General features: G+C 53.8%; 8 protein-coding genes across 8 annotated transcripts; 3 read left to right on the plus strand and 5 right to left on the minus strand.

The window, feature by feature from the left end:
* Window positions 1-1,906: 1,906 nt before the first annotated feature.
* M421DRAFT_57915 (P-loop containing nucleoside triphosphate hydrolase protein) lies at window positions 1,907-4,220 on the plus strand (the record flags this gene model as incomplete). Its single annotated transcript, XM_033595547.1, has 2 exons — window positions 1,907-2,701; window positions 2,754-4,220. 2 exons carry the CDS (start codon window positions 1,907-1,909, stop codon window positions 4,218-4,220), a joined length of 2,262 nt encoding a protein of 753 aa, XP_033451058.1.
* A 393-nt stretch (window positions 4,221-4,613) lies between these two features.
* Window positions 4,614-6,155, plus strand: M421DRAFT_57656 (uncharacterized protein; the record flags this gene model as incomplete). The annotated part of the gene is made up of 3 exons (XM_033595525.1): window positions 4,614-5,167; window positions 5,217-5,828; window positions 5,879-6,155. Coding segments are annotated over 3 exons (1,443 nt in total), but the record flags the coding sequence as incomplete, so codon positions are not given.
* Window positions 6,156-7,801: 1,646 nt separating this feature from the next.
* On the minus strand, window positions 7,802-8,341 carry M421DRAFT_418288 (uncharacterized protein). The gene has a single exon (XM_033591726.1). It carries the CDS (start codon window positions 8,240-8,242, stop codon window positions 7,898-7,900), a length of 345 nt encoding a protein of 114 aa, XP_033451060.1. The 5' UTR covers window positions 8,243-8,341; the 3' UTR covers window positions 7,802-7,897.
* A 280-nt stretch (window positions 8,342-8,621) lies between these two features.
* On the minus strand, window positions 8,622-9,961 carry M421DRAFT_418289 (adenosylhomocysteinase A). The gene has a single exon (XM_033591727.1). It carries the CDS (start codon window positions 9,934-9,936, stop codon window positions 8,674-8,676), a length of 1,263 nt encoding a protein of 420 aa, XP_033451061.1. The 5' UTR covers window positions 9,937-9,961; the 3' UTR covers window positions 8,622-8,673.
* A 216-nt stretch (window positions 9,962-10,177) lies between these two features.
* Window positions 10,178-11,936, minus strand: M421DRAFT_418290 (FMN-linked oxidoreductase). The gene has a single exon (XM_033591728.1). The coding sequence runs from the start codon at window positions 11,675-11,677 to the stop codon at window positions 10,574-10,576; it is 1,104 nt and encodes a 367-aa protein (XP_033451062.1). The 5' UTR covers window positions 11,678-11,936; the 3' UTR covers window positions 10,178-10,573.
* A 623-nt stretch (window positions 11,937-12,559) lies between these two features.
* Window positions 12,560-13,696, plus strand: M421DRAFT_3103 (uncharacterized protein; the record flags this gene model as incomplete). Its single annotated transcript, XM_033589199.1, has 2 exons — window positions 12,560-13,532; window positions 13,569-13,696. 2 exons carry the CDS (start codon window positions 12,560-12,562, stop codon window positions 13,694-13,696), a joined length of 1,101 nt encoding a protein of 366 aa, XP_033451063.1.
* M421DRAFT_418292 (short-chain specific acyl-CoA dehydrogenase mitochondrial precursor) lies at window positions 13,631-15,263 on the minus strand. Its single transcript, XM_033591729.1, has 2 exons — window positions 14,796-15,263; window positions 13,631-14,742 (listed from the first exon to the last, which is right to left on the minus strand). The coding sequence occupies exons 1-2, from the start codon at window positions 15,123-15,125 to the stop codon at window positions 13,741-13,743; spliced, it is 1,332 nt and encodes a 443-aa protein (XP_033451064.1). The 5' UTR covers window positions 15,126-15,263; the 3' UTR covers window positions 13,631-13,740.
* Window positions 15,264-15,788: 525 nt separating this feature from the next.
* M421DRAFT_99412 (uncharacterized protein) lies at window positions 15,789-21,100 on the minus strand (the record flags this gene model as incomplete). Its single annotated transcript, XM_033598753.1, has 6 exons — window positions 15,789-17,774; window positions 17,828-20,293; window positions 20,340-20,428; window positions 20,475-20,681; window positions 20,730-20,893; window positions 20,946-21,100. 6 exons carry the CDS (start codon window positions 21,098-21,100, stop codon window positions 15,789-15,791), a joined length of 5,067 nt encoding a protein of 1,688 aa, XP_033451065.1.
* Between the last annotated feature and the right edge of the window lie 140 nt (window positions 21,101-21,240).

The following is a 21,240-nucleotide window of genomic DNA, read 5'->3' on the forward strand; positions in this document are numbered from 1 at the left end:
AGTAGTTGTGACGACGCAAGCATTCTGGCACGTCAAGCCTCAGTGAACCATGAATCGCAGATGCACGCGAATATACGAGGGGTGAGAGGAATGGAGGGTCAATTAGACGCCAGGAGAGCGAACTGCATCACAGAACAGCACGACGAGAGGGCGGCAAGAGCACCCGGCAGCGGGCTGAAGCAGAGAGGTGGAGCTTCGAGGGAGAGCGGACGGAGGACTGAGGAAATCCGCTGGCTTGCTTGCTTGTTGCTTCTAGGATCGACGAACAGGGTTACCCAGCGCGCTTGGGGATTAGCGAGATGTCGCCGATGATAGCGCCATGTCGAAACACAACACGGAGTCAACACAGACCTCATGCCTCGCTGAGCGCCGGCATGCTGTCATAGCTCTGCCGGCCGCCGTCTGCCTCGAAGCAGCGCCGTTCACGCTGCATGCATCTGAAGTGCACTTGGCCCGTCCCGCCGTTCTACAGGTGCGGGCCAGCTGCAGCACGACGCGGTATCACGACGTTTGAGTGAAGCTGTGCTAGCGATAGCGCCGAGTAACCGTCAACGACGCTTAGGGACCCTGCGCAGAGGCTGGCCATCGTGAGTCCAGCGACCAGCGAGTCCACCAGTCCGTTGGTGAGAACCACCCCTCGCAGCTAAGGCCAACTATTTTGGGACCCACGATATAACATCCCGGATACTCGCAAAGCTGGGAGGTGATTCGCGAGTGCCCCTCTGGGCGTCGACAGCAGTTCCCTGCAAGCGAGTGGAGATTGTTTGCTGATCGTGTCGTCGCCGCGCCCATGTACGTACACATCAGCCGGTTTCTGTAGGCTTGCTGGTAGTGTGGCAATCCGGAAGAGTGTGCCTTAGCAGCCTCCGCCACAGCGCACTAGGCCAGACACGCCGTTCATCTAAGACCATTCCGGCACACAGTGCTTGAATCAGCGTGAGGAGCCATTAGGTGTTACGCTGGAGGCAGCTGAAGGAATGCGGATGGAGAAGTTCAGGGAACGAATGCATGATATCTCGTGGGCATTGCTGTTTCGGCACGTAGTTCGCTCACCAATGACACGCCAAGTCTGGAACCTCTCGGAGGCAGCCTCAGCGGCCAAAACAGAGAGCACGTCAGCCCCAGGACGGGAGACTGGGAGTAAACGGGACAAGACATCAAGGACGACAGGGATTACTGAGGGTGCGGCTAGATCGGAAGCCTCAGCCAGCAAATCTGAGTTCGTAACAGGCTTTCCCATGGCACACGCGGTGATGAAGGCGGCCGCCCGTTGCTCGAAAAGCCATCAAGACAAGTCGATCTCACAGGTGCGCCATGAACGATGCTGTCGACAGGGCATGGGTTGACAGCTAAGGCAAGCCCGTCTGATCAGCAGTGGAGGCGGGCGTTGTGTTAATCATTCTGGGGAAATGGCGACGGCATGTATCATTCTTTCTGTCACCGGGCTTGTTGGGCACACGGCTCAGGGCCTGGATGGGGTTACGCTGTACGATCATTGATGTTCAGCGGAAACACAGAGACGCGGCAGAGACGTGCGCAGCCGGGCAATCCTTGAGGAAATCAATCCAGGTGCAGCTTCGCGCAAAGACGCGCCCGAGCTCGTTTGTCTGGGCCCGCACCGCGCAGGTGATTGGCCACCGAATGTCCGCCACCAAAGGAACAGTTTCGAATTCTCCATCGCGTTGCCTGAGCTCTGGTCCTCTGGACGACCTGCTGTGGCACGAATACCGCGCGCAAAACCATCGTTCCACTCCGCCAATCCACCGGCATCAGACTGAACACGGCGAGACGTGCTCTTGTGTGCCCGCCGACCTCGCTTGCGCCACCATAGGATTTTGAAATCAGACGGCAACCGCCTCTGTGGGACAAGGACTTGTTCTCGTATTTTCTACGCCAGCCAGCAGCCATGGAAGCTGAGATCAGATCCCAGATCCCCAGCATCGACCCTGTCCTGTCAGAGTACTCGGTGGGATACTTGAACCATGCCGCCAATTCCTTCTCTTCCGACTCGGACCCTAATACTCCTTCCCCGCTCGAGGAGGCAGCCGCCACTGTAGCGGCTCTGCTTCTGTCTGCTTCTGGAAACCTGTCAAGAGATAATGAGACAGCCATCACCAGCCTGGTTGAGAAATTCGTCTCGCGTCTCAATGCGGCCAATGGCACTGATGGTGAACGCCGCCAGATGGCCCCTTCGGCCAAGAAGCTCGACCAGGCTGTCCACGTGGGCTCCTCAAAGAATATGTCCGCGACCTTGGGTCTGTCAGGCGGCACCGTCGATCTGGAGTCAGCCAACACTCGTAAGGTAGAGTCCAGGGTCGACCGCAAGAAGCTCGAGAAAGCCGAACGTAAGCTGCGTGCCAAGCAAGACCGCAAGGAGTTCAAGAATGTCGAGTACGAAGCCTCTAAGCTTCTCGAAATTCCCAACGAGACGCAGAGCTATGAAGAGTTCTACATGGCCGTCAATCCTCTGCAGCTGGGCAGCGACTCGTCCAACAAGAGCAAGGACGTCAAGATTGACAGCTTTGACGTATCTATGCCTGGTCTCCGCATCTTGACAGATGCTTCTCTCACCTTGGCCTATGGTCGACGTTACGGTCTCGTTGGTCAGAATGGTATTGGTAAATCCACGTTGCTCCGCGCGCTTGCCCGACGTGAAGTCTCGATTCCTACGCATATTTCTATTCTCCACGTAGAGCAAGAAGTAAGTTCCATCATCCATCTCCCTCTGCATACGTAAGCTTACGTCGATTTAGATCACTGGTGACGATACACCTGCCATCCAGGCTGTTCTGGATGCAGATGTCTGGCGAAAGCATCTTCTCAGGGAACAAGAGAAGATCAGTACAGAACTTAGCGAGTTGGAGGCTGAACGCGCCTCTTTAGCAGACACCTCCGCGGATGCCGAAAGACTCGATAAGCAGCGTGAGGGTCTTGATACTACTCTCAGCGATATTCATGGCAAGCTTGCAGAGATGGAGTCCGACAAGGCAGAATCCAGAGCGGCCAGTATCCTTGCGGGTCTTGGTTTTTCGACCGAGCGTCAACAATATGCCACAAGGACATTCTCTGGAGGATGGAGGATGCGATTAGCTTTGGCACGAGCTTTGTTCTGCGAGCCTGACCTGCTCCTGCTCGACGAGCCGTCCAACATGTTGGACGTCCCATCCATCACCTTCCTGGCCAACTATCTTCAAGATTACCCCAGCACAGTTCTGGTCGTCTCTCACGACAGAGCTTTCCTCAACGAAGTGGCCACCGACATAATTCACCAGCATTCCGAGCGTCTCGACTACTACAAGGGTGGTAACTTCGACTCCTTCTATGCCACCAAGGAAGAGCGACGCAAGACAGCGAAGCGCGAGTACGAGAAGCAGATGGCGGAACGTGCTCACTTGCAAGCTTTTATCGACAAGTTCAGGTACAATGCTGCCAAGTCCTCTGAGGCGCAGTCTAGGATCAAGAAGCTGGAGCGCATGCCCGTCCTGCAAGCACCCGAGGCCGAATATACGGTACACTTCAAGTTCCCAGAAGTGGAGAAGCTGTCACCTCCTATAATACAGATGAGCGGCGTCTCGTTTGGCTACTCTAAAGACAAGATTTTGCTGAGGAACGTCGACCTCGATGTGCAGCTCGACTCGCGTATTGGTATCGTTGGTCCTAACGGTGCTGGTAAGACAACAGCCCTGAAGCTTCTCATTGGCGCACTGCAACCCACATCTGGTCTGATCTCGCAGAATCCTCGACTCCGTGTGGGATTCTTCGCACAGCACCACGTCGATGCGCTGGACCTTAACAACAGTGCCGTAGGATTCATGTCGAAGCAGTACCCCGGTAAACCAGATGAGGAATACCGTCGTCACCTAGGTGCCTTCGGTATCACTGGTATGACAGGTCTCCAGAAGATGGAGCTGCTTTCTGGAGGTCAAAAGTCGCGTGTCGCTTTCGCTTGTCTAGCTTTGACCAACCCACACATTCTCGTTCTGGACGAGCCTTCCAACCACTTGGACATCGAAGCTATGGATGCGCTGTCTGACGCGCTGAACAAGTTTGAGGGTGGTATCCTGATGGTCAGTCACGACGTCACAATGCTACAGAAAGTCTGCACGAGCTTGTGGGTATGTGACGATGGCACGATCGAGCACTTCGACGGTTCGGTGCAGGCGTACAAGCGCCGCATTACAGCACAGGCCAACGAGGCGGGTGTTGTAGCTAAGCACTGAGCGAAGACGGAAAGCTTGTAGCAAGCACAACATGAAACAAACAATTCGTTTGAGCACAGTACTCTGACTTCTGAATGTGACAGGTGCCAATTGTGAAGCTATCATGTGCTGTAACCGCGCACCGTGCCTTCCTGGACAATTAATTAGCAGTCGCGCTAGGCCCAAACCAATGACGCTCTTCCAAGCTTCAAGCCCATTGCCCACCTCACCATACGCGCCTACAGACGACCACCTCCTGTCTGCCTCGAACGGACTGCAATTCTTTCAACTGCTCCCAATTTAATGCGCCCTGCCAGCCGGTGATTTGCACACGCACGCAATCGATTGACTGACTCCGCGGCGGTTAGCGCCCTTGCCCCTTCGAAGCCTCGTTTGCGTCAACAGACACAGCGCACCGGCACCTTGTCGCGTACGCAGGCTTCCAGATCAGACGGCTTGTCCGTATCCACTCTTTTGTCCCCGAACTCCAACGACCGCGACTCGTCCCGTCCACCGTACACAGTCACAGCACCCGTGAGGGACGCCGCAGCGTTGACGACCGCCGCCGAATCACCGTTACCCCCATCCTTCTCGTCTCTCTTCTTCCCGTCTGAGGAACCCGTCGAGGCGCGCAACAAGCCCAACGGGCCCAGACAGCGCGACGCACCGCCTGCATTTGCACCAGCACCTCCTTTCACCGAGTCTGCATCCTCCGCAGCTACTGTTGCCGCGATCAAAGCCGTCCTCCCGCGCGACACCAAAGGCAGCTCCAGCAGCAAGGATATTGACGACGGAGAACCTCCGCCTCCGTACACCGAAGGAACCAGCCCGCTCGACTCGTTTACCTACGTCATGGCATCTGCAGGAGGTCCAGCGAGTATCATTACTCAGGTCTCACAGACCAGCCAGGGTCCCCCAATCAATGCCCTTGGTGGAGGCTCAGATGAGAACATCACTTTGGAATTGAGGTACGTAGCATGAACTTGTCGTGCTGCACATGTGCTGATTATTTTGCAGAGGAACTCGCTTCACGTTGTCACGCGATGAGCTCCTGACGCTGCCTGAATTCGTCCTTCTCTCCTTGTTCCCCAACGGCCTTCTTCCTGATGGCCACATGAACTCGTACCATGATGGCGACGTGTATCCAGTCGACGTGGGTAATCCCGATCCCTCCCCTCCTCACTCCGCCATGGGCACACTAGCCAAGATCATGTACCACCTCTCCACCCCCGCGATATACTTATCTGACAATCTTTATCCTTCACAGTACGACCCGAATTCTCTACAGTACATGCTCGAGTTCTTCCGCCATGTAGCTCAGACCATCCCCGCGTCGCCTCCCTCGCCGACTGCTGCTCCCGATCACGCTGCGGAAGCAGTCCCTATCGAGCCCATGCACGGCTCCGCAAGAGACATGCTGCAAGACCGTGCCGGTATTATTGTTCTTCGCGAGGATTTGGATTTCTACGTTATCCCACCGCACCGCGACGTTGCCCAACCTGAAATGATTGAGATCAAGCGTGCGGCAGGCGAGGCGCTGTTGAGGCAAGAGGGTATCTTCTCGGGTCTGAGGAAGAGCGAGGAGCCCGGAACCACAGAACAGCACCTGATTGAGATGCTGACTGCAGGGTATGTACCATGGTTCGGCATTGAGAGGCGCTTGACTGACGCACGTTTAGCGGCTTCGACCATGACGATCACTGGGGTCACCGCGCTGGAGAGCCCAACAAGGCTGTAATCTGTAGTATTGCTCTTGCACGCCTCAGGACCGACATCAAGGGTAACGACCTTGCTAACAGCAACGCCGTCGGTATGGCTCAGAAACTTTTGCTCTTCTGGAGGAAACCTGCTCGTCGATGCTGGTGGGAAGGCGTTGAGCTTGATAACGTTCGTGGTGTCGAAGGCAAGCTTAAGGTGTGGATAAGAAGGGTCTGGACGCTCGAGATGGTATGTTGACCCTACGTACCCACTCGTGACCCCTGCTAACGATGCACAGAGCGTCATCGGTCTGCGATAATCGACTGCCAACACTGTCTCATTTGTCCTCCTGAACGGCGTTTCCTTTCTCTTGCACCTTTGTTCGACACGTTGCCGCGCCATCTTACCGGAAAAGCACGACTGGCCTTGTGTGTTCCATTCCAGGGGCATAATTAGCGGCTCTGTATCGTCTTTACTGTTCTGATACCTCTCTGCATTGTCTATTGCTACAGATAGGCAGATGTACGTCATCCATAGCGATCGTTGGCATAGGTTCACATATTGCTTGCCGCAAGGTGCAAGTGGCACAGTACATATGCTTGCTTAGCAACTTGCGATCTAAAGTTTACCATGTACTTTTAATCACCCTAATGCACGTCAAAAAGTTGCTACGCCCGCAAGATCACCAGTGTTCCCATCAGTATGAGATGATGTTTAATCCATACGCGCCGGGGAGGACTCCGCCAAGGTTCGGGCTATCCTTCGAGACAGGACTTCGGTCGGCACCGGCCCCTTGATGTTGCATACCCGAGAGTAGTTCCCTGCAACGGCTATCGACAGCCCACCCCACAGTGCATCCACCTTCAACGCTGCAGTAGCTCCACGGCCTCAAACCTTTGACCTTTTCAAATCGCCCCGTCCTGCATGCGTCCACCAGAAGAATCATCGGCCCGGCCTCAGTCTAAGTCTGAAGTCTGGCTGCCTGATCGTCTCGGAACCAGACTTGAGGCCCTGTCGGATTCGGAGTGAGGCTATTGATATGCAGTATCCCTGCCCACTTATGCCATGCCCGCCTCTCTGTGTACCGGCGATTATATGGGACGTCGAAATGGCGAAAGTTTAGGGGACTCCCCGATTGACATCTGCAGATGTGGAAGCCGCGGTGCCTGTGCTTAGCTACTGCTCTGGTGAAGTTACTCCATGCACAGCCGCTTTGACAGCGAACATCTACATCCGTCCAGACGTCGTGAACGTCACTCGACATGGACATATGTCACTCAACGGCGCAACGCATAGTGGCGATCCTGGCTCTCGCAGTTCCTGCTTTCGAGGCGAAGACAAGGAAGATCTGTGGCATGCAGCATAATGGATCGTGAGGCCGCCCGTCATGCAGTGAGATGGATCGGTGAACAAGGCCATTGTCCATGTACCTGGACGCGAAGCAAGGACGGAGCTCATTGCTACGCATTGCTTCGCGTTGCTATGAGCGCAGCCGGTTATCGTGGTACAAGAACGGTGTACAAGGTCCACCCAACCCGACCCTTGAACAAGACGTGAAGATCTTTTAGTTCCCTATGGCCGTTCGGATGCGAAAATCTTCGGTAGAGGGCTGAGATTGAGTAGGTCGAAGCGGCTAAAGTAGTGCGCGAGTGATCGGTGTGAGGAACGGGTGTAGTCGTACCCGTTGCATGACTAGATTTCCACCGGAGATGCTGGGCAAATAATTTTAGCCTTCACTACTTGACAGCTCTCACTCGAATACGCTCGAGTACGGACCGTGTATCTCGAATCTTCCACTCTCTACGTGGCCCCTATCCACTTAATGTTACAACGCCCTACGGCGCTGCAGGTACAAGGTTTCCGTGCTATTTTGATCGCCTGTTACAAAAGACAGCAGCTGCTGTAACCCAGGGATCGGGAAATCACAGCTTTTGTGCGTGGACAGGGACCGGGTCTCCACTTCATCGCGACCCTGACGTTTCAAGTGCGCCCAACCTCGCTCAACATGGACACTGCAAGCTGGTGGCGCCACGCGAAGTGGGCAGCGACGTGCTGCAAATGCTGTGCAAGGTTAGTGAGACCACGGCGAAGAGACGAGAATAGCAATGCAAGGGCATCGTGGCGTGCAGAGCTGAAGACCTCCAGCCTCGCTTTGCTGGGAGGCGGTAATAGGTCGTTGGGGCGTGCGTATGCAAGGCGTTCGAGACAATGGGTTGATGTACTGAGTCTACGGAGCACGGCAGCGGTGTGAAAAGTTTTGCAGCCACGGCAGATGCTGTATGATGCGTTGTATGAACAATGCTACCAATATCGTCCAGGACAGCATCGTGTGCGTCGGTTGGCATGCTGTGTTGAGGAAGTCTGTGATAAGGCTTGCACCAAGACTTCATCAACGTTGATACGTCGTGCAGAAGAGTTCAAGGACTGGTCATCACCAAGGTAAGCTTCGATGTCGATGTCAAGCCGATGAAGGCTGACCAGATGTCTCATTCAGAACAGCGGCAGTGCTGCCGCATCATTATTACATAATGATTGCGTGTGGAGACGCACTGTCTTAATCCATCGCACTCTAACAGTGTATCACCTCTCTGCTTGACCGTGGTTGAAGGGTCAAGAAGATGATATGCAAACAACGCCTTTTGAACGACCAAAGAGTCCCTGACTCTTGAAATGCTATGCCGTTGAAGACAAAGAACTTTTTCCAAGTGGTATCATCCCAGTTCATAACGTCGTGTTGAAACTGCTCAAACTCAAACGAAGCAAAGAAGAAAGAAATCTAGTAGCGGTAGATGTCGCTCTTAAAGGGACCCTCGACAGGGAGGCCAAGGTACTCGGCCTGGACCTCGGAAAGCTTGGAGAGCTCAGCATTGACGTGGGCCAAGTGGAGAAGGGCGACCTGTTCGTCGAGGATCTTGGGGAGGACATAGACACCAACATCCAGCTTGCCAGTCTTGCCAAACTCAATGTACTTGTTGCCGAACTCCTCGTCAGCGGCCTTGTACAGCATGATCTGGGCAAGGACCTGGTTGGTGAAAGAGCAGGACATGACGAACGAAGAGTGGCCAGTGGCACATCCCAAGTTGACAAGACGGCCCTCAGCGAGGAGGATGATGTGACGGCCGCTCTTCATCAGGTAGCGGTCGACCTGGGGCTTGATGCTGGTGACCGACTTGGCGTTCTTCTTGAGCCAGGCAACGTCAATCTCAATATCGAAGTGACCGATGTTGCAGACAATAGCATCGTTGGGCATAGCCTCGAAGTGCTCGCCAGTCAGGATGTCACGGCAGCCAGTGGTGGTGACGAAGATCTGACCCTGAGAAGCAGCCTTCTCCATGGTGGTGACCTGGAAGCCAGAGACGGCAGCCTGGAGAGCGTTGATAGGGTCGATCTCAGTAACGATAACGCGGGCACCCATGGAGTGGAGAGCCTGAGCGCAACCCTTGCCGACATCACCGAAACCGGCCACAACAGCGACCTTGCCAGCGATCATGACATCGGTGGCACGCTTGATACCGTCGACGAGGGACTCACGGCAGCCGTAAAGGTTGTCGAACTTGGACTTGGTGACGGAGTCGTTGACGTTGATGGCAGGGACCATGAGGCCCTTGCCCTTGAGCATGCGGTAGAGGTGGTGGACACCGGTGGTAGTCTCCTCAGAGACACCGTAGCAGTCTTTGAGCATCTCAGGGTACTTCTTGTGAACGAGAGCAGTGAGGTCACCACCGTCGTCGAGGATCAAGTTGAGGGACTTGCCGTCCTTGAAAGCAGTAAGCTGCTGCTCAAGGCACCACTCGTACTCCTCCTCGGTCTCGCCCTTCCAGGCGAAAACGGGCACACCGGCGGCAGCGATGGCAGCGGCAGCGTGGTCCTGTGTGGAGAAGATGTTGCAGGAGGTCCAGGTGAGCTCGGCACCGAGGGATGTGAGGGTCTCGATGAGGACGGCGGTCTGGATGGTCATGTGAAGACAACCAGCAATGCGGGCACCTTTGAGGGGCTGGTCCTCAGCGTACTTGTTGCGGGTCTCCATGAGACCGGGCATCTCATTCTCGGCGAGCTCGATCTCTCTGTCTCGAGGTTAGCAGGGTTCGTCATACATAGGATTAGGGGCGGCGTACCGGCGACCGAAAGCGGCCAGCGAGATGTCGGCGACCTTGAACTTGTGGGCGGGTGCAGACATGGTGAAGTGTGCTTTGAGGATGAATTGAGGGAGGGAGAAAAGGGTGGGAGTGGTGAGATGAGAGCTGCGGGACAATCGAGGTTTTTCTAGCGGAGCGTGGGGCCCTGAAAGTCGCGGGGCAATCCGCGACTTTCTGACACGGCAGTTGTGATTCGTCCAATGAAGCAGACCCTTTCGTGCACGACAATACTAGCATTTCTTACCGATGGGCTCTCCTGATGCCTGCGGGGAGTACATTGCTGTCTTCTCTTAGACCACGTTAATTCTCCCTGCGCTTCAGATTCCACTTAGCTACTGACTTGACCTGCAGAACTTCAGTTCGCGCTCAGTTTCAAAGGACTTCTTGTTGAGCGCGTGAAACTTCATCAATGCGTCATGACATCTCGGTCGTTTCAAGGCGGTCTGGCCGTTGCTCCCGCACCGCCGGGGTTGCAGCTTCAATGCATCTCGCGGGTTTCTAAACACTTGACTGTGTAGTTGCAAATGTACAGCTTCGATATCAAGTAGCGCTTGCAGCCAGCTCTTGACCAATTTCCTGGAAGATCTTCACGCCTTTTCGTCCAAGGGCAGTGCCTACGCCTACTGCCGCCGCACCAACAGCTAGCATCCTTCCATATCCAGCAGCATCCTCGACACCACCCACACCAATGATTTGGATTTGCTCGAGCTCCTTGTGTTGAAAGAGGAGCCCTTTGATGGTATACACATTTCCTAGTGCAAGCGGATGTAGCGGCGCGCCAGCAAGCCCTCCGATACCCGTCCCTGTTGCCGACTCTAGGACACGGTGGTACACTTCGTGTGACTGTCCATCCGATGAGCTCTCAACTTGAGGTGCCAAGAGGAGCGAGGATCCGAGTGTGTTACATGAGGTGATGAAGGTAATTGGGCAAGGTAGGTGCTCAGGTTCTGCGTACGCCGAATCCTTCAAAGCTTTGATGAGGCCATTGTATTGGTCCTGGTATGTGTATGGAGGTGTCTTGATGCCAATTGGTACATGTATATGGCCCGTATGTGGATGCGCAGATGTGCCATCCACGGATATCTGGCGTTCAATCTCGGTCTTCAGTGCAGCGAGATACGTCAACAAAGAGGCGGAGTTGTAAGCTGGCGGAGGTTTGTCGGGGATGTTCGGACATGACAGGTTGATTTCCATTGCAAGTACCATCCGCACATCTCGTTGGCATGATGAGATGAGTTTGTAGCAGCTCACCACTTCTTCCGCTGAGCCTGTCACCGAGATTACCACGGGTTTGAAGTGCTCTCTTTCTCCTTCTGGTCGCGATGGAAGACTTCGGCTTATTGTCTTGATAAAGTCAAGATAGTCTTCTAGAGGAATCGGGCTGTAGCCCAACGTATTCAGGCTGCCTGTGTCGCCAGGCTTGCCTGCTTGATCGATATTTGGAGGCGACGTATCGTGACTTGTAGGATCGTAAAAGGTAAATTGGTGGATCTCCCGGTTGTGTGGAAAGCCATTAAGCAGGGATGTTCGAGTCGTGATGGCTCCAGAGTAGGCACTTTCGTATAACTCTAGAAGCTGCTCCAGCGTGGTGCACCATGGGTTCGCCGAGTTTAGAATTGGTGGTGTGATCTTGAGGGGTGCCATTTTTGGATTCTATCAAACCGCAGGAGCGTTACCCAGAGGAACAGAAGACCGTATTATGCGCTTTGACCGAGAGAATGCAGGTGTCGAAACAGTGTTAGAGAGACCGATTTGTAACCTGATATGCGGTGGGAATACCCCGCGTGGGGCTGATAAGGTGTTGTGCACTTCCACATCGTGAAGACATCGCAAAACCTCATCGACAGCCCGAATCGGGACTGTGCTGACCAAGGTTCTTAATGCACATCCTATCTAATCGCAGATTATGATGTTGGGCCTGTCGCTCAGGATTCGTTTCACACAAGACAATGCATCGTAAGCGGCGCGTCGCCGCCGCCTGACCTCTCCGCTTTGTCACGGTTCGAGCCAAACTACAGTCGACTCATCTTCGCACTGGTCACGAACGCATTATCCTTGTCAACATGGCAGATGCGCAGCCGTCGAAGAAGAAAAGAAGAGGAGGTCCGAGAAGAAAAACAGGTGAGTAGAGTAGAGCAGAGAACGGTTCGTGCACAAGATACTAATTTTGTCAGGATGGTACGCAGAAATCAATGCCAGAGGTACACCCTAGTTGTTGATCATTTCAGTGACACATGTAAACGCCGACACATCCGCTGTGATGAGAAGAACCCTATCTGTGGTAACTGTGCCCGACTCGACCTCTCTTGCGAGCGCAATGACAGCACGTTGAAAGTCGACCGCACAGTTCCTGTGCGAACCAACACTGTTCAGACACCACAAACTCAGCAGCAAGATGAGATCTCAGACTTGACTTTAGAAACACCAAGTTCGACAATTGACATCTTCCGGTCGCACTTAGGTGGCCTTGAACAATTGATGGGTTTCATTGGGGCATCAACAGCAACAACGACTCCACCGACCACGATGTGCAACAGTCTAGTCGAAATAAAAACGATCAGCTCCGAAGGTGCTTTTCTTCTACAGACCTACGTCAAGACCGTAGCAACCTGGATGGACCTATTCGATCGTTCATGTACATACCAGCTCAAAGTCCCTCCACTCGCTCTCGCCTCACCACTTCTCTTCCACTGCGTCTGCGCATTTACTGCAAACCACCTCGCGCTTTCCAACAAGAGCTTGAATGCGTCCTGGAAGCTAGTTGCCGTGCGGCATTACGGACAGGCTGTCCGTCTGCTCATCGACGCACTCGAAGTTCCCTTCTGTGAGACCGCCATGACCGGCGGCATGCTCCTTCTCAGCTACGAAGTTCACGGTGCCATTCAATCCGAGGATTACCGACGCCATTTCCTCGGCCTGACAATGCTGATCAAGTCTCGCAGCATCACAGCGCAGTCGACCGGTACCGACCGCGCCAACTTCTGGATCTACTGTCGACACGAGATAGCTGTGTCATTGGCGAACGAGCGACCGCTCGTTCTGGATCCAGCGGAGTGGGCTGTGTCGTGGAAAGAAGGCGAAGGGCGAGAAGACGAGCTTGGAAACCAGGTGATGTGGATCCTTGCTCGGGTCATCAATCTCGTCTTCGGGATAGATGGTTCTGGAGATACTAGCAAGCGTGCACGAGAAGGCTTCCTGCAGGAGCTAGAAACCTGGCATACAGGGCTGTCTCCTTGCTTCATTGGCATTCCCTATGGCGATGCAGATGACGATGGATTCCGCAATATCTATTTCACGGTCACGGCGGCAGCTGCAGCAGCTTTCTGGTACCATGTTGCCCACATATTGCTCTATGCTGAGCCGGTCCTGCAGGGTGAGAGCTACACACCAATGGTCCAGGATCACGCGATGAGGATCACGAACATCACCATTTCAGATTTCCCGGCAGCCTTGAAAGTATTTTCAACACATGGGCTTTACTATGGCGAGTCCAGCCTTGGTAACAACTCTTTCCAGGTTTGCTAACAAAACTCAGCTGCAAAGCACATCAAAACGATATCGCAGAAAGCGCGAGTATGGAATGTGCTGAAAGACATTGAGATAGATACAGGATATCACACTCGATCCACAGTGAAGAATCTCCAGGCCCAGGTAGACGAATGAATCACTTCGTAATCGATTGCTTCCATATCTTACAGCCCTAAAGCCTACAACTTCGACGACCCCTGCGCTCTCTCCAACGCCTTTGTCTTGTTCTTAAAGTTCTTGACCAATTGCCTCACCCCCAAGTCGAGCATCACATCCTCACTTCCACCGGGAATGCGAATGCCCGGCACTTCGCGGGAGATACGCTCAACCAGCTCGCCCTGTCCGCTCTTCGTGTACCCGTTGCCTCCGAATAGCAACTGCGCCGTCTGCGCGCACTCATTCAGCACGATACCACTTTGCGCCTTGACCATGGCGGTCAACCCGCCCAACTCGATGTCCGCTGTCTCCTTCGACAGCTTCGTCAACTGGTACACGAACTGCTCGACCCACGCCCACTGGCTTTCGAGCAGAATGCCCGCCTTGGCCAGCCTATGCCTTACAACAGGCTGTTCGATGAGCGGCTTCCCAAACGCCTCGCGCTTGATCACATACTCCACCGCCGCACCAAGAGCGACACGAGCTTGGCGGGTGGCGCCAATTGCGATATTGAGCCGCTCGTGATTGAAGTTGGTCATGATGTACTTCATGCCCATGCCCTCTTCGCCAATGAGGTTTTCAACCGGCACCTTGACATCGTCGAGCTCGATGAACGTCGTTCCCGCGGTGATCTGCCCGCCAACTTTCAAGCGACGCATGCTCACGCCTGGGTTCCCTTTCAGCGGAACGACTAGCATGCTGAGCCCTGAGGGGCCGGGCCCGCCAGTGCGTACCGCCATACTGCTGTACTCGCTCCAGATGCCGTTTGTGATCCACTTCTTTGTGCCGTTGACGATGTAGTGTTTCCCGTCTGGCGTCTTGGTCGCCGTGGTCGTGATGTTCGCCACGTCTGACCCGGCTTCAGGCTCAGTGATTGCAATGCAGGTGCGCTTGCGGCCGGTCAGGAGGTCGGGCAGGAAGCGCTCTTGCAGCTGTGCGGAGCCGAATTTGATGATAGGGGGGACGCCGAAGGCCATGCCGGTTGTGAGACTGCCGCCTGGGCCAGCGAGGCCGGAGCGTGCCATCTGGGTATATCAGCTCTGGACATCTGATACACGGAAAGTAAGCATGTGCGTACCTCGTCAGTGTAAATCATTGTGTGTATATAATCCCACTCCTCGACCTTCACCGTGCCCAGGATATCGTGTATGCCCAGCTTCTTCAACCACTCGACCGGCAGCGGCGCGGGGAGCGAAGGCAACAGCATACTATTCTTCGCAAACGTCTCAAAGACATGCGGCGGTACATCCTCTGCTGTGTCCCACTCCAGACCCTTCTCAATCAAGTGCTTGCCGACGAACTCGCGACATGCTTTCTGCCAGCGCAGATGGGTTTCTTGATAGTAAGGGGAGGGCAGGCCGGTGATATATCCGGGCTCAGAGAAGGGGACGTATGCTGTGGACGACATCTTGAAGGTAGTCGAGTGCGCAGTGAGTGACTACATGGCGAAGGAGTTGCGCGTGGCTTTAAAGTAGCCGGGTGTGGAGATCTGGGGAACTTTGGACCGAGGTTTGCCGGGTTGACGAATCGCTGGCGCGTGATCATGTGGAGATCTGACAGCCCTCGAACACCGACAACTTTGCGGCTCTAGTAGTGAGCTACCCCGGATTTTTCTCTTCTTGGGCACTCGACGTTCCGCGAGCGTTGTCTCTACACAAGTATTTGTCCCAACACCAATCCCAAAACCAAACTACTGAGAGATTTGAATCTTTTAAACGCCACCAGTAGGTTTACATAGAATTCAAGATAAATCTTTCCCATTCCTTATTTGTTCCGGGATTACGTCTCTGTGTGCTGCTCGATCACTCCCGGTCATTGACACAGATCAACGTTCCCAATCAAGTGTGTTTGTGATATCGTCATTGAACACATGCGGTCATCTTCGGCGGCCAATTATAGCGTTCCTGCGGAAGAGCAGGATCTCGGAGGAGCGACTCGACTTATCGAGTCATTACACGTGAAGATTCGGCGCCAGGATTGCAATGTCGTAGTGTCAAATGCTGATGGAAATTGTTTACCTGGTACATGAGATCTTCCTCTATCGACCCCTCCTCTCCTCTACACCAGCCATTCACTCATCGTCCTCATCAAACTCCTCACCAACCATGTCCATCAGCTTCAGCAAGTGATCGAACACCTCTGAATCTTGGCGCGCGGCTTTCGTAGCCTTGACAATGAGTGGATGCAAGCGATGCAGATGTTTCCTATGCTTCGATTTGATCCCTGGCGCATCTGGTATCGCTTGAGGCTCGCTCTCTAACTGCTCGAGCTGAATGAGTACTTGCAAGAGTTCCTTGCGCTGCGAGTCGGGAGCGGGCATGTGTCCACGGAGCGGGTGGTCGGCTATGTACATCTTGAGCGGCAAGGCTGCACGCAGGATGAGGTAGGGTGCTGCTGCCTGCGCGAGCTTGACATGTGAAGTTTCATTGTGAATGGTGACGAGGTTGAAGAGCTCAGATATGCATGTGCGACTCATCCGAGTTCGTAGTGTCGGTGTGAGAACGGCGGTCTGACCGAGTCTTGTCTTGTAGAGATCGTCAAGCGGTCGACCGAGGTCAGGCAGCTCGCCCTGGAGAGGTTCATGGACAAGGGAGATGGAGAAGAGGTTGCGCGTGTAGGTCCTGCGGATGCTATCAGGCAGTGAAGAGGAGTTGAGATGCGTGGTGATCAGGCCGCGGAGTTCTGTGAAGGATCGAACATCGAATAATTCGTCTTCATGTAGGGTTGTCGGGGTCTTCTCTGGATCAAGGTACTCAGCCCGTGTGATGTGGTGAGCAATGTCGATGACTGCAGCCCAGATGTCGTTGACAACATTGCCGGTCAGTCCGTGAGCTTGAAGCTGTGGCAGACCTGCCTGTAGTATGGCCAGTGTAGTAGTCGTTGATTTTTGCCAAATCGTAGGCGGCTTGCCTTCTTTTCCCCACGCGTACTTCTGTTTAATCGGACGCGCTAGCTGTGTCAAGGCAGAGTTAAAAGCACCGTCCGTAAAGATCTGTCTGTCTGCAATATGCTTGATGGTAGTCTCCTGAAGCATGGACATGGAGGCCTTCGACAGCGCAACGAACGTCGGTCCTTGCCTGTCAGATTGCTGTGCCACTGGACTGTATGGTAGCACACTGAAACGACTCAGTAATCCAATCATGTATGAGGGGAGATTGGGTTCCGTGGTGTCGATCTTCGACAAGCACTCCAAGACACTCATCTGTAGAGGAGTCATGTTCTCAATGTCTGTCGAGTATGCAATGGCATGGGATTCGACGATGCAGGTTTCTAGATGTGCCAACATGGATGGGAGGTCGGAGTCAATGCTCCGACCGGCCAAGTTGTAGATTGCCTTGAATGCATCGGCGTATGCTACGAATCCTTCTTGGTTATTTCCGGGATCTGTTCCCAGCGTGTTGTGGGGGCCTAGATAGCTCGTCCAGACAACGGCAGTCTTCTGGAGAGACAACTCGCCTAACGCTTGCGCGCTGGGCAGATGTGACAGTACATGAGTGATTGTCGCAAACACATACGAGCCTAGAGCATGTGAGCCGAATGCGAAGTATTGTTGCAGGCGGTCTAAGAGATCTGCCCAAGTCCGTCCAAACGCGGAGACATCGTGAACCTTTTGTAGACGCATCGTGGTGAGGGTGCTGACGCTCTGCAGAACTGTTTTGGTAGTCTCGTTCCAACTCGCAATCTCATCAGTGGTGTTGCGCGAGCCATGTCGGATTGTATTTTGTGATTCGAAGTTGGCCTCAATTGCTTCGAATAAGATCGCACGAAGGCACATCGTCCAGGCTTCGGACGAGAGCTGGTCGGTGTAATTCTCGAAGATACGCTGGATTGTCTGGACAGCCGAATTTCGAACTTCAGCCCGCTGATCTGTGGTGGTGGTGGACAGATTGAGTAACACCTGAAGCCACAAGGCCGATGTGTCGCCACCTTCCGAGCTCGATCTTACTACAGCGCGTACGTCTTTCGACCCTTGGGCTACTCCAATAACGCTTGGGAGTGTGGTGATGTCGCTACGTGATTGGAGGTAGTCTGACATATTCCAGAGGAACGTGATAGCCTGCTCCTGTCAGTTCTTGTCGCCCGGGAAGGCTCGCAGAAGGCCGTACTCACAGTGAGAGACATGTTAAGGTCGTCTTGTTGCCCGCAAAAGTTGAGCAGAAGCTCCAGTAACGCTGAGAGACAGGCGTCGGGAACGGACGCAAGGAAGTCGGAACAGATAAGCTGAACTGTCGCGAATGCAGACCGAGCCAGCGATCTTGAGATCACACGAACGGTCCTTATTTTACGCTCTCCAGCGTCTTCCCCACGCGATTTTTTGCCGTCACTTTCTCGAGGCTTCCCGCTGGGCAAGAAGACGCTCAACAGGCTGTCCAGTACAGAAGCCCAACCCGCAACCAAAGACTCGCCACATTGTTCAATCACATTCTTCAACGCATCGAGAGCTATCTGATGCACTCGGACATCGATGTCGCTGTACTCCCCTTTCGTTTTGATGTCGTTCAGGTGTAGGACCGAGATTTGGCGCTGCAGTGTCGCTAGGATACGGGCTTGTATCTGTTCACATTGCTCGTCATACATTGAGATCTCCGCAATCTCTCGAATAGTCCTCGACAAGATATCAGCTGCGAGCAGTCTCGATGCCGATGCTTTCAGTTCGTCTGCAGAGAACCGAACCAGTTCATGGACGAATGTGTCCCAGCCGCTCTCCGTGGGATTATACTGTGCTAGTCTGGCTTCATTCAGAGTGGCGAGTTCGCCGATCTTGTTCAGCGCAAATGCGGTATCACGGGAGTTGGTTTCGGTATTTAGAGTGAGCCTGGACACACTCCCCAGTCTTCGCGTGTGAAGAACCTGTGGTCGAACCGCTACCGTGGGTGTGATTTGACCACTCTCGGTTGGAGAGGTGTCATTAAGTAAAGCACAGAGCGCCTGCAGAACCTCTGTAAAGGACTCGTTGGGAAAATCTGCGGTACTTTCGAATAGTCTCCGGGCCGCAGCTTGTACTGCTGCTGTCTCTGATTCCATTTTTTCGATTGACCCTTCCGCCCCAGGATGTTGCGCAGAGCCCCGACTGCCACTTTGATTTGGCAGGGAGAGTACGAGATCGGCGACTTGCAGGGTCTCAAACACAATCGACCACGCAGACTGAAGGGTTGGCCCTAACGCAATCGCAAGGTTGAGCAGAGCTCGTAAGCATAATAGATTACGAGGGCCCAATGAGGGCATGTGGATATCGTGAGACGGGCGTCGGCCGTGGTCTGCAGAAGCTCCAGACGACTGGCTCACGAGACTATCGACACTAAGCAGACCTTTGGCATTGTTGAACATGCCAGGCTGCTCCCCTGTCGCTATCTTAGGAGAGGCGACGTTTGTGAGAAGCAAATTTGAGGGCACGGCGGCTTTGCCCATCGTAGTCAGAAATGCGTCGCGAGGTGTTGCCATTCGCAGGAGCCCTGCGACTTGCGTGAACTTTTGGATCGCTCGGACCAAAGCACGATAATAGTCCACGTCCAGCGCGGCGTTGAGAAAAGTTGAGCAGGTTGCTAAGATCGCAGGCCAGCACTCGGTGACAAGCGCCAACGAGGTTTCTATGTATGCGTACGCGGGATGGTCGGTAAGGTCAAGCGGATTGACCGGTATGGTCTTCTTGCGGAAGGACTGTGTTCTCGAAAGCCGGCGTCTGCCCTCATCTGCAGATGCATTTTCTCCCTCCTGAGCAGCAGGATCATCTGATTTTGGTTTTCTCCGGCTCTTGCTGTCATGGTAGACTGTCAAAGGCAGCACGAACTTTGCTAGACTCTCACTGATATTTGTGATGCAAGTCAACACCAGACTATAGATGTACGTCTCAGGCAATGATGGCGGGTCCGACTTGTCCAAATGATCAATACATGGGGTCTTCATAGAACTCCACTGCGTACTGATGCCACATGGGCGGCTGTTGCTGCTGCGATCGCTGATAGGTCCGCCAATATCGCCCGCCATTGCACCTGCTGCCGCCGCTGCCTGGTCAGAGCCCGCGATGCCATCATCAGCATAGCTCGCAGGAGCGGTGGAGTGTTGGCCGAGACCGATCAGTGTCGGTTTCTCCGTTGCCAATCTCACAAAAGACGCTAGGTTGTCGCCAAATATTTTCTTCTTGCCATCTTGAGCATCGAATTGGTGGTAGATGGCTAGTAGAAGCCGTGGGTCGGCGTAGATACCGCGGAAGACCTCGAGACAGAGTGCGCGCTTCCACAGTTGTGATGCTTGTGGATCAAGCATATGGTTGAGTAGACCAAGCGCGATCTCGCATTCAGATGGAAGAATTGTCAAGTGATTACGAATGATGAGATTCAAGATCCGAATGATGCGTACAACAACCGGAAAGGACAGACGATCGGAGAGTGACCGTATGATCAGCGGCATCAGAAGGTTTCGCAGGATATGAACCTGTTCTGGATGCTGAACCATGATCAGATCATAGTTAGATAGCACGGCTTCGATCAGTTCGAGTATTGAAGCAGGCGGAATTGGAGAGAAGCGGATGAATGCTGGCTTCTCGCCTGTTACCAAGAGGTTGAGGTCATTAAACACCTGGATATTGTAAGCGTGAGATTCATCTTCAGGTCATCGTGCGGACCTTGTAGGCATCATTCGCCGCTGGCCTGACAGGAACAAGGCCATCATCCCCCTTGACTTCAGCAACAGTGGGGATTTCGAGAGCTTTGCCTTAGGAGGGTTAATATAGTAGCTCCTCAAGTTGACAATCACATACCATCTTCGACTGTGACCCTGTCAAATATCGCTATGATGAGCTGTTGTAGGGTAGCTGCAGCAGTGTTGCTCACAGCAGGGTTCTTGGTGATTTGCAAGCCTGAGCATATCTGCAGCACTGTGGACAGAAGCTCTCCACGTACTTCAGAGGGATAGTTCTGAAGCAACGATGGCAGCGCCTGTAAGACCTTCAACTGAATATCTAGACCTGGACGTGTCAATACGAGCGCGAATTGAGCGGGCTACAAGGTCATACTTGATGTTGCAGACTGCCTGAAAGCTTCCAAGATCTCGGACAGTCGTTCTCTAGGCAACGCTCGAGAGACACTCAACCGCTGTAAGCAGGAAACAGCTGTGGATGTGAACTTTGCATTTTGAGTCCCACAAGCAATGAGAAATGGGGAGCAGAATTGCGATCGTCTTGAGAGGTCTTTCAAAGTCGTCAGCTCTGGTCATCATTGTTTGACGCTACGAGTGCTTGCCTGCGGAAAGTTGAGCCTCAGACGTGTTGGACAGTGACTTGAGATCCTGGAGCGACTTCTCTGCAGCTGTTCGAAGCTCTGTGTTCTTGCGCTTCGAATCCGAGATCAGATTCCCAAGTTCCGCAGCCAGAATCTGGGCTGTCATGCTGCGCGAAGGACTGACAAGGGCATGTAGACGCCAGCCATGGATATCCGGAGAGCAAAATCGCAAAAAGCCGTCCGTGTCTCAGCCAATGTTAAAGGGTAACTTGTCCTGTCAGGTGAAGCTTGCATTACGGCAGGCGG

Source organism: Didymella exigua (genome assembly GCF_010094145.1).
Source record: "Didymella exigua CBS 183.55 unplaced genomic scaffold M421scaffold_7, whole genome shotgun sequence".
NCBI lineage: Eukaryota > Fungi > Ascomycota > Dothideomycetes > Pleosporales > Didymellaceae > Didymella > Didymella exigua.

What these genes read in the sequence shown, in the direction of transcription:
- M421DRAFT_418289 (XM_033591727.1), bottom strand. Translation starts at nt 9,936, where the DNA reads ATGCCCGGTCTCATGGAGACCCGCAACAAGTACGCTGAGGACCAGCCC.
- M421DRAFT_418290 (XM_033591728.1), bottom strand. Translation starts at nt 11,677, where the DNA reads ATGGCACCCCTCAAGATCACACCACCAATTCTAAACTCGGCGAACCCA.
- M421DRAFT_418292 (XM_033591729.1), bottom strand. Translation starts at nt 15,125, where the DNA reads ATGTCGTCCACAGCATACGTCCCCTTCTCTGAGCCCGGATATATCACC. An exon ending in CAATGATTTACACTGACGAG is followed by an intron (nt 14,743 to 14,795) that starts GTACGCACATGC and finishes TGATATACCCAG; the next exon opens with ATGGCACGCTCCGGCCTCGC.
- M421DRAFT_418288 (XM_033591726.1), bottom strand. Translation starts at nt 8,242, where the DNA reads ATGCCAACCGACGCACACGATGCTGTCCTGGACGATATTGGTAGCATT.